General features: G+C 36.0%; 1 protein-coding gene across 3 annotated transcripts in view; it reads left to right on the top strand.

Annotated features, from left to right (window-relative positions):
• The window catches only part of NME8 (NME/NM23 family member 8), a 47,003-nt gene that overhangs the window by 17,082 nt on the left and 13,667 nt on the right, over positions 1–16,254 (top strand). For all 3 annotated transcript variants that reach the window (XM_070615422.1, XM_070615420.1, XM_070615421.1), the window contains exons 11-13: positions 5,063–5,238; positions 15,260–15,404; positions 16,066–16,173. In XM_070615422.1, the coding sequence (XP_070471523.1) occupies positions 5,063–5,238; positions 15,260–15,404; positions 16,066–16,173 (429 nt within the window). The remainder of the gene's footprint in view (positions 1–5,062; positions 5,239–15,259; positions 15,405–16,065; positions 16,174–16,254) is intronic.

Below are 16,254 nucleotides of genomic sequence, written 5' to 3' on the forward strand. Positions count from 1 at the left end.
AAGATTAGGTGATCTCTAAAGTTTTTTTCAGCTTCAAATCTTTATGACTGAGTGAGGATGACAGTTCCTACCTCCTATAATGTATTGTATTTCTCTATCTGTAGAAAGTGTCTGTTTTATTCTTGGCCACCTATTTATCCCTATATATGTCGTAGCTATAGAGAGCTAGTTTTCTCTTTTATGAAATTCTCATTTAAATTAAAGATAATGGATACAATACAACTCCTAAAAATCATCTTTAAAATATGTTTCTGGGATCAGAGCAGTCTGAATTCTATACCTTGGCTCTCTGCTCCCATCGCCAGACCTTTCTTGCCCCTCCTGCATCAAAAGGAAACTGCACTGGTAAGCAGCTGGCCATAGGTGAGGCCTGGAGCTCTGTTTAGGTCCCCAACTAAAGAGAAAGGGAGGGTGGGGTGGTGCTTTCTCTACTGAGAAAGGAGGCAAGAGCCTGGAGACAACCTGGAGCTGAACTTGGGAAGGACAAATGTGGACTTATGATTCCCAAGGGCAAAGTTGACATGACTTCACTGGCCCTGCCTGACTCCTGGAAGTCAAGATGGAGCTGAGCAGGATTACTGACTGCCTTGCCCGTGAAGTCCACTTTACTGAGGGCTTCGTCCAATTGTTCCTGCAGGGGAATGACAGCCTGCTGGCTTCTGCAGCTCAGGCTTGTAGCCTAGAGGCCACTTTGCCTTCCAGCTACAGTGTTTCCAACACTTAACCCACCAAAAACCAGACATAAGCCCCAATGAGCCAATGAAGAAAAATGACTACCCACCTAAGGGAAACTCGTAGCCACAAAAGGGAAGATCTACTCAAAAATCAAAACACAAGCGGGGCTGGCCCCATGGCCGAGTGGTTAAGTTCGCGCACTCCGCTGCAGGCGGCCCAGTGTTTCGTTGGTTCGAATCCTGGGCGCGGACATGGCACTGCTCATCAAACCACGCTGAGGCAGCGTCCCACATGCCACAACTAGAAGGACCCACAACGAAGGACATACAACTATGTACCAGGGGGCTTTGGGGAGAAAGAGGAAAAAAATAAAATCTTTAAAAAAAAATAATCAAAACACAAGCTCAGTGAAAAAGAACTGCTAGAGACAGAGAAGTCCTTAAATAAAATGTTAGTAATAATAATAATAATAATAATTAATAATAATACTTGAGATCCAAGTGCTACATTCACATAAGAAAAGGAATTTCAAATTTGAATTATAAAAACTGTAATTTGAAGTATCAATTCACTGGAGAATTATAGGATGTGATGGTCATTTGAGACTTGAATTAATGATGTGAAAATCAGATGTAAGAAATAGCTCAAAGAACAGGAAAAAATGAGACCGACATCATGAGAGCAGATATAAGCGATCTGGAGAATATACTGGGGAGACCAATGTGCTAATAAGAGAAATTCCATACAGAGAAGAAAGAGCAGATGGATAACCCGTAAGTCAACAAAGAATAGGGAAAAAAATTCCCTGGAATGAAGAAGCACGTGTATCTGCCAATTGAAAGTGCTTGCCGTGGTCCAGCCTTGACTGATGCTAAAAAACACGGATACAGGAATATCCTGTGAAAAACACTGTGCACTGTCTCCAGACAGGAAGAACAGGCAGTGGTGTATTTAATATATTTGAAACCCAGAGCAGATAATTTTCTTAACACCCCTCTCCTCTATATGACAGTATTATTGTAAATACTAATTATTGAGTGAGACAAGTAATAACGGCCAGGAAAGAAACATAGCGAAAATTGTCTTTTATGGAATTTTGTGCGTATATGAACATGTAAGCAAAAAATAAAAATAAACATTATAATACCAAAAGTGAAACAAGTAACAGGTTAATAATATTTAAACATATCTTTAAACAAAGGAAAAAACATGCTTACCTGTATCTATGAGTCCATCACGGGAATGAAGTACGGTGTTTGTTTGTAAGCTTCAGTTTTTGAAGATTTTTCAATGACATTCTCAAACTGATCTTCACTGTATATCCATGTTTAATACACAAAGGTGCATGAAACTCCTCTTTCACAATAAATTCAAGAATTTGCAATACTGCCAATAGCTTTGTTATTTTAGGATTCATTCTTCTATGTAGAGTACATTGTTTATTAAAGATAAGTAATAAAAATGTGCTAACTTGAAGCTTACATATATATTATTAAAATTCAACACTGACCACAGGAATTGTTTAGAATTTAGATGAACAAAATTTTTTTTTGAGGAGGAGTCTTTTATCACTAACATTATTTAGAATTGCTGGTGCATAGTGATGATAAGAAGCAGCCTGACTTAGTTGGCTTTAGTATCAGTTTAAAATTTCTCTAGCAACAGTGCACCCCCTAGTAATTTAAACTTTTGGTGGGCCCCTTCCACCGACTCCACATCTGCAGCACCTGAGAGCAAGTTGCTTACAAGGGAAAATATCTCTGATTGGCACAGGACTCGTCATCATCCTACTGAGAGAAAATGACTACAAGCCCTGCATTCTTCACGAAGCCAGGATATCATTTACCGGTGGAGCAAAGGAGGATGTTCAAGGACGTGCTTAGGAATGTATCATCTATATACCCCTTCTATGGAAAATATTTGAGGAAAGACTAGACCAAACAAAAAATGAAAAGAGACACCTCAACATGGGGGAAACATGCGAAGGGAAACAGTTGTTAGCCATGAGCCTTGGAATTTATGAATACACACACACACATATATACACATTACACAGTTCTGGGTTATACAATATAATAGCTAATGAAGGACTCTTGAAATAGAAGACAATGCTGATAGATTCTGAATTATCTCAACAAAACCTAGGAGCCGCTGAGCATGTGTGGCAAAATGGTTCAAAAGTCTCAGACAGGAGACAGGAGAGATGAGATGAAGAAGGTAACACAGTATTTTAAGGTTCTCATTTGAATTTGTGGAAGGGGGCACGAATGGAATGTTAAAGCTGGGAAATAGTGTGCCAGAATGCAAGAAATATTTGGAACCTATCTGTTTGATTACGGAAGCAGGTAAAAGATGGTAAAACATTAACATTAGTGGATGAGCGAGGTAGACCTCCATGCTGACAAGGGGAAAAACTGGAACGAACAGCAGCTTGCTCAGATCTGCAAAATAAGGGAAAGAAAAGACTTCAGTTTAAAATAAATGGTAAATATAAAGTAAGATGGAAGGAATATAGTCAAATATATGGTTATTATACTAAATATCAAAAGATTAATTATCCCATTAAATACAGAGCTTACCAGGCTAAGGTGGAAAAAAAAGAACTAAATTAAAAACCACTGTAGTAATAATTGATGCAGGCAAGAATCATCGATGGGTGGTAAAACCATTGTGTGAAAAATATATACAGTTTCAAATAGGGTCTTCACAGATTTCTTATTATTTATAAGTGGAAATTGTGGCTTTTTAGTGGAGAAAAATGAGGGATACCATTTTAACCACATTAATATCTCTAATAATGAGAAAAATTGACATCGTGTACCCCGCAATCTGATGTACTAAGAAAGATACAGCGCCACTTCTGTAGTATTCCTGCCAGAGAATCACGCCCAGGATGTTATAGGAAACAACTGGGCCATCCACTAGCTTGAAACCATCCAAAACGAGGAACCATTTACGAAACAGCTGGCCTGGACTCTTCAAAATATCAATCCCATGGAAGACAAAAAAGCTGAGACCCTTCTAGAAATTAAAGAAGTCTGCAGAGGTAGGACAACCACATGCAATGTGTGATCTGGAATTGAGAAAAAATTACTGTAGACAGGACAGTATTAGAAAATTGGTGAAATTTCAATATGGACTATTTATGAGATAACAGTTTTATATCAATTTAAAATTTCTTGAAGTATTCAGGAATGTGAATGGTTAAAATATCTGCAGCTTACTCTCAAATAGTTCACTAAAACACACACCCACACCCACACCCCCCCAGACCCCCCCCCACACACCCACACACCCACACACCCACACCCCCCCCCCCCCACACACACGTGGAGGGATGAGAGGGAGAGAGAACAAATGTGACAAGATGTTAACAGTTGGTGAACGTAGATGAAGGGTATAAATGGGAGTTCGTTAACTTGGTCTTGCAGCTTTTCTGTCAATTTAAATTTTTTCAAGAAAAGTGTTAAACAATTCCCTCATTTATATTCTATTTAGAAGAAACACACGAAAATAAAAATAAAGGGATGGCAAAAAAATAGCCAGCAAAAATAAAGTATTAGAAGTGAACGTTAAAAATGCTAAACTTGATAAAGAAGGACATGATGTAAAAGGCAACATTTATGAAGACGATATAGTAATCAAGTATATGCCTCAAGCAACAGAACAGTTAAATGCATAAAAATAAAAATATTAGAAGAATAAAGACAACTGGATAAAAATACCTTTGCGATGAGAGGTCTCAATACACAACAGACAAAAATAAGCAAGGATATAGAGGAATGGAAAATATGTATGCCATAAATAGTATATGGTAAACAATCTATAATATATACAATATAAATATATGTAACCTTATATTCTACAAATGAACTTACTTTGTTTACAAAGAAAACATTAACAAATTTTTTAAAATTAAGGTTTCACCACACATATTTGCTGATTATCATCCAATAACATTGGAAGTAAACAATAAACAGATGACCAAAATGTCTTCTCTACTTGAAAATATGAAATATACTCCTAAATAACCCTTGATTCAAAGACAAAATTAAAGGGAAAAATAGAAACTATCTGGAAAGCCTTACATAGAGAAAAGAAAAAAAATTTTAAACATATTTTCTCTTGGTCTTTCTTTATCCTCTCATAAAGTCAAAAGTAGATGATTTCATGTAATTGATTTTTGGAGTAGTTCAATAGAAAGTTTAATTAAATGCATATTCTTTGATTGATACAGAGATACAACTCATCTTTTTGTGAAGTTCAATTTTTATTTGTTTTACTAGACTCCAAGTTATTTGTGAGTGTATAATCACTTTTAAATTTCTGACATGGTTATTAAACTTCAGTTTATAGTAATCTGAAATTATGTTTTGGATTTCAACAGCTTACAAGAATGTCTGGAAAGACAACATATATCTCACTTTTGTGATGTTGAAGATAATACAACGGATGTTAATAAGTTTATTGATATCTTCTTCCCTAATTTTAAAAATATGAAAAGCATAAAATTAGAAAGGATAATGGCATTACTTCGACCAGATCTCTTTCAACAAAGGAAAGGTAAGAAACAAAGCACAACTTAAGTATTTTGTACCTGGGATTTGAATAAACTCTGGTATAATTACATTACAAGATATTATTTTAAAGTTTAACATTGAAGAAAAAGCATCTGAAGTAAGAAATTTAGTTAATATTAATTTACTGAATTCTCAACAATGAAGAATAAAACATTTTTTAGCTAAAAGAGTTTACAAAGCACTTTCTAATTTATGAATTTGTTAGAGTAGATTTTATCATGGCAGGAATTTATTATATAATAAAGATTTGAAGCTTTCATGTCTGAAATGCATTAATTCAAAGCTTGAGTCAACCCCTCATTAATAGTGTGATTTGAACACGGTATTTTACCAAGTCTGCTTTTTCCTGTGTAAAATTCAGAAGGTTAAAATGAGAAAACATAGATAAAGTACCTGGCACTTGAAAGGTGCTAGTTATTTTGAACTTCATCCTGTATTCACACAGCAGAGTGAATACGGCAGAGTAAGAACAAACCATAAACTCACACTATTAATTCTTTTTTATACCTAGTGTACGTTACTATAATTGATATTTGTACATTGACCTTGTATTCTCTGACTTGCTGAACTCACTTAGTCCTAGAAGCTTTGACATAGATTCCTTGGGAATTTATATGTAGACTAGGGTTTCTAACCTCAGACCTCATTATATTTGGGACTAGATAATTCTTTGTTGAGGGGAGCTGTGTCATGGCCAATGTAAAATGTTTGGCAACATCCGTGGCCTCTATTCACTAGATCCTGATAGCATCCTCCTCACTCCCAGTTATGACAACCAAAATTATCTCCAGATGTTGTTAAACACATTGTCAAGATTTTAGGGGACAAAATCTCTTGGCTGAGAACTGTTGATGTAGACAATAATATAATCTGCAAATTGAGACAGTTTTACCTCTTCCTTTCCACTTTATATGCCTTTTATTTCTTTTGCTTGCCTCATTGGACTAGCTAGAACCTCCTGTACAATGTTGAATAGGAGGGCCAGAGTAGACACATTTGCCCTCTTCCTGATCTTATAACAAAAGCATGCAGTCTTTTACCATTAAGTATAATATTAGTTGTGTATGTCTTTTATCAGATTAAGGAAATTTTCACCTACTCCTAGTTTGGGGAAATTTTTTATCATGAATGGATATTGTATTTTCTCAAGTATTTTTTTCTGTATCTACTGATATGATTATAGTTTTTTTTCTTGAGTTTGATAATACGGCTTACTTGGACTTTTGAGGGTTGAACCAGCCTTGCATTCTCCAGATAAACCACACTGGTTGTTGTATACTGTCCTTTTTGCATATTGCTGGATTTTATTTTTTACTATTTTGTTAAGGACTTTTGTGTCTATATTCATGAGGGATAGTTGTTGTTTTCTTGTAATGTTTTGATCTGGTTTTGGTGTCAGGGTAATGCAGGCCTCAAAAAATGAGATGAAACGTAGTCACCCCTCTTCTATTTTCTGGGAGAGATAGCATAGAATTAATGTTACATCTTTCTTAAATGTTTGCTAGAATTGACCAGTGAAACTATCTGGTCCTAGAGTTTTCTTCTTTGGACAGTTTTGTTTTGTTTACCTTTAAAGAATTTAAAAAATATATGCATATTTTTTAAAATGAATAGACTTCATATTTTAGAACAGTTTAGATTTACAGGAAAAATTAGGTAGAAAAATTAAACGGTTTTAGATTTGTAGAAAAATTAAGAAAGATAGTACAGAGTTCCCATATGCCTGCTTCCCAGCAGTTTCTCTTATGAACATCTTTTGTTATTGTGATACATTTTTATAATTAATGAACCAGTGTTGATACAACGTTATTAACTAAAGTCCATAATGTACATTGTTTCACCCTTTGTTTTGTACATTCTGGGGGTTTTGACCAGTGCAGAACATCGTGTATCCCCTTTACATATGGTTCAAAATAAAATCACTGACCTAAAAATCCCTTGTACTTCATTTGTTCATCTTTCTCTTCTTCCCTCCTAATCTCTGGCAACCACTGATCCTTTTGCTGTGTCTGCAGTTTTTCATTTTTCAGAATGTCATATAGTTGGAATTATATAGCATATAGCTCTTTCAGACTGATTTCTTTCACTGGATAATATACATTTAAGCTTCCTCGATGGATTTTTTTGTGGCTTGGTAGCTCATTTCTTTTTATTGCTAATAATGTTCTATTGCATGGATATACCAAAGCTTATCTGGTTGCCTCTTAAAGTATATCTTGGTTGCTTCCAGTTTGGGGCTATTATGAGTAAGGCTGCTATAGGCATTCATGTGCAAGTTTGTGTATGTGTGGACATAAGTTTTCAACTCATTTGGGTAAATACCATGTGATTACTGGATCATATGGTTAAACAATGTTTAGCTTTGTAAGAAACTGCCAAAATACCTTCCAAAGTGGTTGTACCATTTTCCATTCTCAACAGCAGTGAATGAGAGCTCCTCTTGCTCTACATCCTTGCCAACATTTGGTATTTTAGATTTTTTCTATTCTAATAGGTATATAATGGTATCTCATTCTTGTCTTAGTTTACAATTTCCTAATGACATAGCCAGCCCTAGTGATCTAGTGGTTAAGATTCAATGCTCTCACCTCCATAGCCAGGGTTCATTTCCCAGTCAGAGAACCACACAACCTGTCTGTCAGTTGTCATCCTGTGGTGACTGTGTGTCGTTGTGATGCTGAAAGCTATGCCACTAGTATTTCAAATACCAGCAGGGTCACCCACGGTGGACAGTCTTCAGCAGAGCTTCCAGACTAGACAGACTAGGAAGAAAGACCTGGTCACTCACTTCTGAAAAAATGTGGCCACGAACACCCTATGAATAGCAGCGGAGCATTGTCTGATATAGCACCAGCAGGTGAGAGGATGGCGTGAAAAGACGGCAGCGTTCCACTCTGCTGTACACAGTGTCACTAGGCATTGGAATGGACTCTTCAGCAGTAATAAAAATGACATATGATGCTGAGCATCTTTTCATGTGCTAATTTTCCATCTCTGTATTCTGTGATGAGGTGTCTCTTCAGATCTTTTGCCCATTTCTTAATTGGTTGTTCACTTATTCTTGACTTATAACAGTCTTTTGTATATTTTGAATATGAATCCTTTATATATATGTGGTTTGCAGATATTTTTCCAGGTTTTTGGCTTTGTGGTTTTTGGCTCTGTGTTTGTAAATATTTTCCAGGTTTTTATCTCAATAGTTTTTTAAACTTTCACAAAAAAATTTATTTTTAATACAGTTCAACTTATCAATATTTTTCTTTTTTTCTTTTACTACGTATCCAAAAAATCATTGCCAAAACCCAAAGTCACCTAGATTTCCTCCTTTGTTATATTCTAGGAAGTTTATAGTTTTATATTTTACATTCAACTGTGTAAGCCATTTGAGTCAATTTTTGTGAAAGGTGTAAAGTCTATGTCTAGATTAATCTTTTTGCATGTGGATGTGCCAGCATCATTTGTTGGAAAGACTATCATTGCTGTCCTGTATTGCCTTTGCTTATTTGTCACAGATGAGGTGACTATATTTGTGTGTCTTTTTCTGGGTTCTCTATTCTGTTCCATTGATCTGATGTGTCTGTTCTCTCATCAGTTCCACACAGTCTTGATTGCTGTAGCTTTATAGTAAGTTTTGAAGAGGGTAATATCAGCTCTCTAGCATTGTTCTCCTTCAATATTGCATTGGCTATTCTGGATCTTTTGCCTCCCATATAAACTTTAGAATCAATGTGTCAATACCCATCTCCACAAAAAACTTGCTGGGCTTTTGACCGGGGTTCTGTAGACCTAGAGATCAAGTTGAGAAGAATCAACATCTTGACAATATTGAGTCTCCCTATCCATAGGCAATGAATATGTTTCCATTTATTTAGATCTTTGATTCCTTTCCTCAGAGTTTTATAGTTTTCTTCACTTGGATTCTGTAGATATTTTTTAGATTTCTACCCTTGTGTTTCATTTTTTGTGCTAATATAAATGGTATTGTTGAAAATTTCAAATTCTAGTGTTAGTTTCTGGCGTATAGGAAAGTAATTGACTTCTGTATATTAATTGTAACCTGCAACTTTGCTGTAATAGTCTCTTATTAGTTCCAGGAGTTTTGTTATTGTTGTTTCTTTGGGATTTTCTACATAATTGTGTCATCTGTGAACACAGACAGCTTTATGTCCTCCTTCCCAATCTGTGTACCTTTTATTTCCTTTTCTCGTGTTATTTCACTAACTAGGATTCCCAGAATGATGTCGAATAGGAGTGGTGAGAATGGATATCCTTGCCTTGTTTCCAGTCTTAGATACAAAGCATCTAGTTTCTCTCCATTAAATATGACATTATCTGAAGGATTTTTATGCATGTTCTTTAGTAAATTGAGGAGGCTTCTCTTCCTAGTTTGCTGAGAGCTTTTGTTATGAATGGTTGTTGGATTTGTCCTATGCTTTTTCTGCATCTATTGATGGGATCATATGATTTTTCTTCTGTAGTCTATTAATGTGCAGGTTATATTAATTGACTTTCAAATGTTGAACCAGCCTCGCCTACCTGGAATAAATCCTGCTTTGTTGTAGCGTATACTTTTTTGTGCATTGTTGGATTTGATTGGCTAATATTTTGTTGAGAATTTTTCCATCTGTGTTCATGAGATTATTTCATGTGACTGGCATGTTTCCACTCCTCACCCCTTTCCGGCACTCCTAAGAATTTTTGAATTATGCAACATACATATTCTGGCTACTTCATTTTCTAGCACTCTTACTGCAAAGTCCCTAGAAAAGAACATACCGTTAATAAGAAGGAACAAGCATTGAATCCATAGATGGTATATGAAAATTGAAACTGCCTGTCTTCAGTGTGAGTTGGTGGATGACTGCTGCCTCATTCATGTTGGATAAGGATGTCAGGGCATTTGCATCTGGTTCCTGACTGACCTCTATTGGATGCTGCCTCAGGCAGTCCTCTTGGTTCTTTCATATGCCCAGAAGGCTTAGATCACTGCATCACCTCCAAGCGACTCCGTCATCTAAGGCATATCCTCAGACCAAAGCTTTCTGGGTAATTTTGAAATCAGATCCTCATGCTTCTCATTCATAATAGAAGAAAAAGAGGTGAAAAACATGATTCGTTTTCATTGTTTTTATCTCCTCTGGGACTGCTACACTTCTCTTCTCTTCAGTTTGCATCTAGCTTTCCAGAATCATTTCCATTTAAGTTTCTCTTTCCAGTGAGCACAGAATATTATCTTTTAAAAAAAAATCCATTTTGACAATCTTTGTATTTTAATTGCTATTCCTAGTGTTTACATTAAATGTCGTTATTGATAAATTTTGGAATTGTCTATCCTATTTTCTCTTTCCTGCCTTCTTTTTGAAATTTTAATAGGTTTTTAGTGTCCATTTCAATTTATCTACAGTCATGCGCCTCATTACAATGTTTCAGTCAATGACAGACTGCATATACGACAGTGGCCCCATAAGATTAGTACCATATAGTTCAGGTGTGTAGTAGGCTATACCATCCAGGTTTGTGTGAGTACGTTCTATGATGTTCACACAACAACGAAACAACCTAACAATGAATTTCTCAGAACATATATCACTCGTTAAATGACACGTGACTGTATTGACTTTTTATCTATATGTATGTTTTATATGTTTTTTAGTGTTGCTCCATGGATTTCAATATATCTACCTAAGTTAAAACTACTTATAGTTAATATTTTACCACTTCAAGTGCAATATAGTAATTGTACAACCACGTATGTGCTTTTCCCCTGTGTGCTGTAGTTGCCATGTGTATTACACCTACATATATTTAATACTCCACCAAACAGTGTTGCAACTTTTGCTTTTTAACAGTGATGAATAATTTAAAGAACTTAAGAGAAGGAAAATATTTCACTATATTCACCCAGATATTTACTATTGCCCTTTCTTCCTTTCTGAAATTCTAAGTTTCCCTCTGATATCATCTTCTTCCTACCTGAAGAACTTGAGCATTTCTTTTAGAGCAGGTCTGCTGGCAAGAAATTCTATTAGTTTTCTTTAACCTAAGAATGTCTTCACTTTACTTTCGTTCCTGAGTGATCTATTTACTAAGATAGAATTATGGGTTGTTAGTTATTTTCCTTCAGTGCTTTAAAAATGTTGTGCCACTGCCTTCTGGCTTCATTGGTTTCTAATGAGAAATCCATAGTCTTTCAAAACATTGGTTCCTTATCTGCAATGTATTTTTTCTGGCTGCTTTCGTTTAGTTTTCAGCAGTTTTATTATTATGTATCTGAGCATACTTTTCTTTGATCTTATCTTTGCGTTTCAGGTTCATTGAAATCTTGAATCTATAAATTAATATCTTTCGCCAAGTTGGAGGAATTTTCCACCATTATTTCTTTAAATATTCTTCTTCTTGCTGACTCTTTCTCCACTTCTCTGGGATTCCAAAGACACACCTCTTAGATCTTTTGATACTGTCCCACAGTTTCCTAAGGCTTTGCTCACTTTTAGTTTTTTTTTCCTTTGTGTAGTTCTCATTGGATCATTTCTTTTGTTTTAGCTTGATGTTAAGACTGACTCTTCCTTCTGTGATCTCCATTTTGGCATTCAGCCCATCCAGTTCTTATTTCAGTTGTTATATTTTTCAGTTTTACATATTTCATTTGGTTCATTTTTGTAATTTATTTCTCTGCTGAGAACTTTTATCTTTCTAAACATTTCAAGAGTGTTCATCCTCACCTCATGGAACGTAGTTATAAGAGCTGCTTTGAGTTATTCATCTGAGAATTTCAACATCTAGCTCATCTGGAGGTTGGTGTCTGTTGATTGCATTTTTACTTTAGAGTTGTTGAGATTTTCTTGCTTCTTTATAGGTTGGATAATTTTGTATTGTACTCTGCTCCCTGGTCATTTTGATATTATCTTGTGAGACTCTGAATCTCGTTAAAATCTTGTGGAAGATGTTGATTTCTTGTTTGTTTGTTTTAGCAGTCAGTTAGCCAGGTTAGGTTCAGACCACATGTCCCAACCCACTTTCTGAGGGTTATCACCAATGTAAGTTCTATTTTCAAAGCTTTTGTATGCTATTCCGGACTTCCTCATTTGTGCACAACTTTGCTGTCACTCAGAGACCTAGGCAGTAGTGTACACTGTAGTTCTGTTCTCAAGGTTTTGTTATGTTTCCTCATATCAGCCTGGCACATGCATAGCTCGGCATGAGTCCATCACTTAACCAACACAGATTTAGGAGATCACTCTGTCCCATCCCCACGCTCTCTGGATCTATCTCATGGGCCCTGATCCTTGGTCCTCTGGCTGGATTTCAGGGTTTTAGCTTCCCTGTGCTTCCTGCATTTGAGACTACCTCCAGGTGAAGTGGTTAGCAAAACGTGGGAGAGAGAAAAAATGAACAGGGTTTCTCCCACACTGTTCAGGCCACAGAGGCTCCTCTTCCCATTTTACTGGTCACAGGGAAGGACTTCTTCTCAGAGTTGTAGATGTCTTCGGGGCCTCTGCTACCTCCAGAGGACAACTTCACGGCTGGGCTTGCCTCAGGCAGGGCCCGGAGAGGGAAAAAGAAAAGTCAAAGCAAACAACCCTCCTGAAAATGGAGATGTCCCCCAAAGTCTCCATTGCAGAGGATGGAGCTTTGGGTTTACAGAGTTTTAATCCTTTCCCCGGCCTCAGCCCCACCCCGCTTCTGATTTCTGTGCCCTTCGTTTTTCTTAAGGTTGTTTGAGGTTTTAGTACAAATGGTGGCTGTTAAGTTGCTTTTACAATACATGTCTTACCTTTTGATGATATTTTATAATTTGCATTTTGTTTATAATCAGGTTTACAACAGATGTATTTATTTCGAATTTTTCTTATTTGAACTGGTTTTCACGCTTTACACAGTCTTTAGCTCTGTTAATTTCTCACTCCTTTTTAATTACTTGTTTTTACTTCTCAGTTATCTAGAGTGTATATTTAAGTATACAATTTTAAAAGAGATATGTACATATTTTCTTTTCTGAGCCCTACTGTATCTGAGAATGTCTTTTATTACCTGTATATATAAGAGAAAACTTATCTGACTCTATAATTTGCTTTTTATTTTTTTTTGATAAATCCTCCATCCCCAAACCTGTAGACTTTTGTTCATTGACTTTGGCTTTTGTGTTGCAGAGGAAAAGTCTGCTTCAGCCTGTTTTTCGTTCCTTTGTAGATAATTCAGTTTTTGTAGTTTTTCGTTTGTTTCATTTAGATACTTATAGAATTTTTTCCCTTTCTTTTTGTTCAAATTTTTTCAAGGTTGCATAGACACATAAGAATGAACTGATTTGTACACGTTTCTTTGATTATTAGCCACCTTGCTCAGCATTTGTCTGTGATTAATGAGAAGTAAGATATCAAGGTGCTCTGGTCTTGAAGTATGATTTTTGTGGACCAGGTTATTCCAAGAAATGTCCATGCAGCTACTAGATGCTTTATCTAGAAACAGGAATTCTCTGCATCTCTATACCTGTCACAGAATATGTGCATTGAATGGTATCACTGGAATACTTGAGATGATGTCTGAAAATCCTCATGGACACTATGCAACAAAATAAAATACTCATTATTATATCTATCATATCTATCTATATCAGAATTAAGTGGAACTTAATCCTCTAGTAGTGAAGTCAAGGAAACTCATTACCATCTTGTGAATAATGGTACTCCCCAGTGCTCTTTCAATTTAATAGTTAGATACCAAGGACCCTTTATGTGCCTGGATTATAATTCTTGTGATCACCAAACAGAGTGCAAGCTAAGGAGAGCATTCTTGAGGACATCAGTCCACCCACTCTGCCATTAAGGCTAGTTTCTTTACCTTTATGGAGATTTACCTTCCCTGAATATTTTTCCTCAACTTTTCTCATGAGTCATTACAAGAAGCCATCCTATATGCAAATTGTTTGAGGATTTGTGGTCACTTTTTAAACTGTTGCCATTAGGGACTCTCATATGATAAATATTTTTTTAATTTAGTAATACAAAAATTAAAAAAATAATTTGTCTCCTCTAAGAATTCCACCTTTTTAAATTTCAAGAACTGTATAAATATTCTATTTTTTTCTTTCTCTTGTCTGTGAGATAGTTCTGAAGCAAATTATTGCTTAAATTATATTAGTGTGTATGATTCATTGTTTGTTTTACTCTTTCCTGACAACTGATTGCTTAGTTCTATTTTATTAACTTCATTTCATGCCCACAAAGGGAGAGGTAATATATCAGTAAGGATGCATTTTTGGCCTTGATCAGGGGCTTAGTGCTGTCCGAGCTGAGTCAGAATTTGTGCTTTTGATTTTACCCTCTTTGTTGCAAGATGACCTCACAGCTCCAAGCATCATGTCCCTCAAATGTCCAAAACAGGAAGCAGAAGGTGGTAGAGAGGTTCTCCCTGGCTGCTTCTCTCAGAAGCATTCCCAGTATACGTCCTTTGTATATGATTGGCCATATCTGGGCCATGTTGCCACACTATCCAGAGGGAAGGGTAGAGAAGCGAGTATTGCATTTTCTAGGTTTTTACAGTCAGAAGTAGGCAGGAGAGAAGGATGTTGAGAAATACTTTTGGGTATCCAATAAACTCGTATCTCCCCCAGTGGAGTAAATAAAATGAAGACTCTTGAATATAAAAATTATTTACAAATGCTTGGATGATTGTGTTGGTTGGTTATTTTGGTTACTGTACACACAGTACACATGTCTGAACACACAAACCTGTACACACACATGCCTGTACACACAAACACCTGAAGAAAATGTTTACTAATGATATACCTCTGTGTGTGTGTGTATATGATTCCTATGTGATGAAAAATCGGAAATATCATAATTTGATATAAGAATATCGTTCACCTTAAATTAAAATCTAATAAGCTATTTTTGCAAACTTTTAAATTTCATACGAGGATGAAATGCGTTGTGTGTCCTCATGATAATACATTCTGAATATAACCAATATAACTAAAACTTATTATGTGCCTTTTAATTTAGAGGATGTTTTGGATATTATTCAAGATGAAGGCTTTAAAATACTTATGCAAAGACAAATAGTATTATCGGAAGTAGAAGCACAAACACTGTGCAAGAAATATGAAAATGAAGTTTATTTTGGAAGTCTTATAGAAAACATGACCAGGTAAAGTAGATTTCAGGTTTAGAAAGCACAATCTGATTTATTTTTGAATCATTTAAATCTTCTCTCAACCCTGCCCTGTTCAAGTTGCCACAGCTCTCAATTCTGTAGACCTGTGCCAGGTCTACTTCTTTGCCAGTCACATTCTCATCATGATTCTCTGCGCAACTGTCCATCTTCTCGAGTTCTCCTAGAATGTTATTAGAGCAACGAGAAGGTGAAGTTTCTGGAGTCCAGTTGAGTTGAATGCGAGAAATCCTGGGTGTAACATCAAGTCCAAGCAGAGAACTATCTGACTCTCAAGGGCTTTGGTAATCCTAAAGATCACTAGTCCTAGGAGAGACATGAGATGCTAGAAATCTGTCAGATTTCTGTGAAATAGCAGCTGGGACAGAAATCCAGGAAAGCTATATAGATCAGCAGGAGCATGGGAACAATACAGGAACAACTTTATCAGAACCAAGGTCCCTCTCTTCCCTTCCTTTCTCTGCTTTCATCCTTTTATAGATATGCTCTTGAGAGTACACTGGAAATTAATTTAAGACCCTTGATAAAAAGATTATTTTGACTTTTATAGTCTATTTAACAAACACCCTTGTATTACCTATATATAATACGCTACTGAGCCATACTTTTATTAACTTTGCTTTTTATTTTCTAACAGTGGTCCATCTCTAGCCCTTGTTTTATTAAGAGACAATGGTTTACAACACTGGAAAGAGTTAATTGGACCAAGCACTGTTGAAGAAGCCAAAAAAAATCTTCCAGAGAGGTAGGCTTCATGTCATGGGTCCCCAAATTTTTCATGGGAGCCATTTTAATTTCTTTTTGGATGTGGAGTCCAGGAACTACA

This window comes from Equus przewalskii, chromosome 4 (assembly GCF_037783145.1).
Source record: "Equus przewalskii isolate Varuska chromosome 4, EquPr2, whole genome shotgun sequence".
NCBI lineage: Eukaryota > Metazoa > Chordata > Mammalia > Perissodactyla > Equidae > Equus > Equus przewalskii.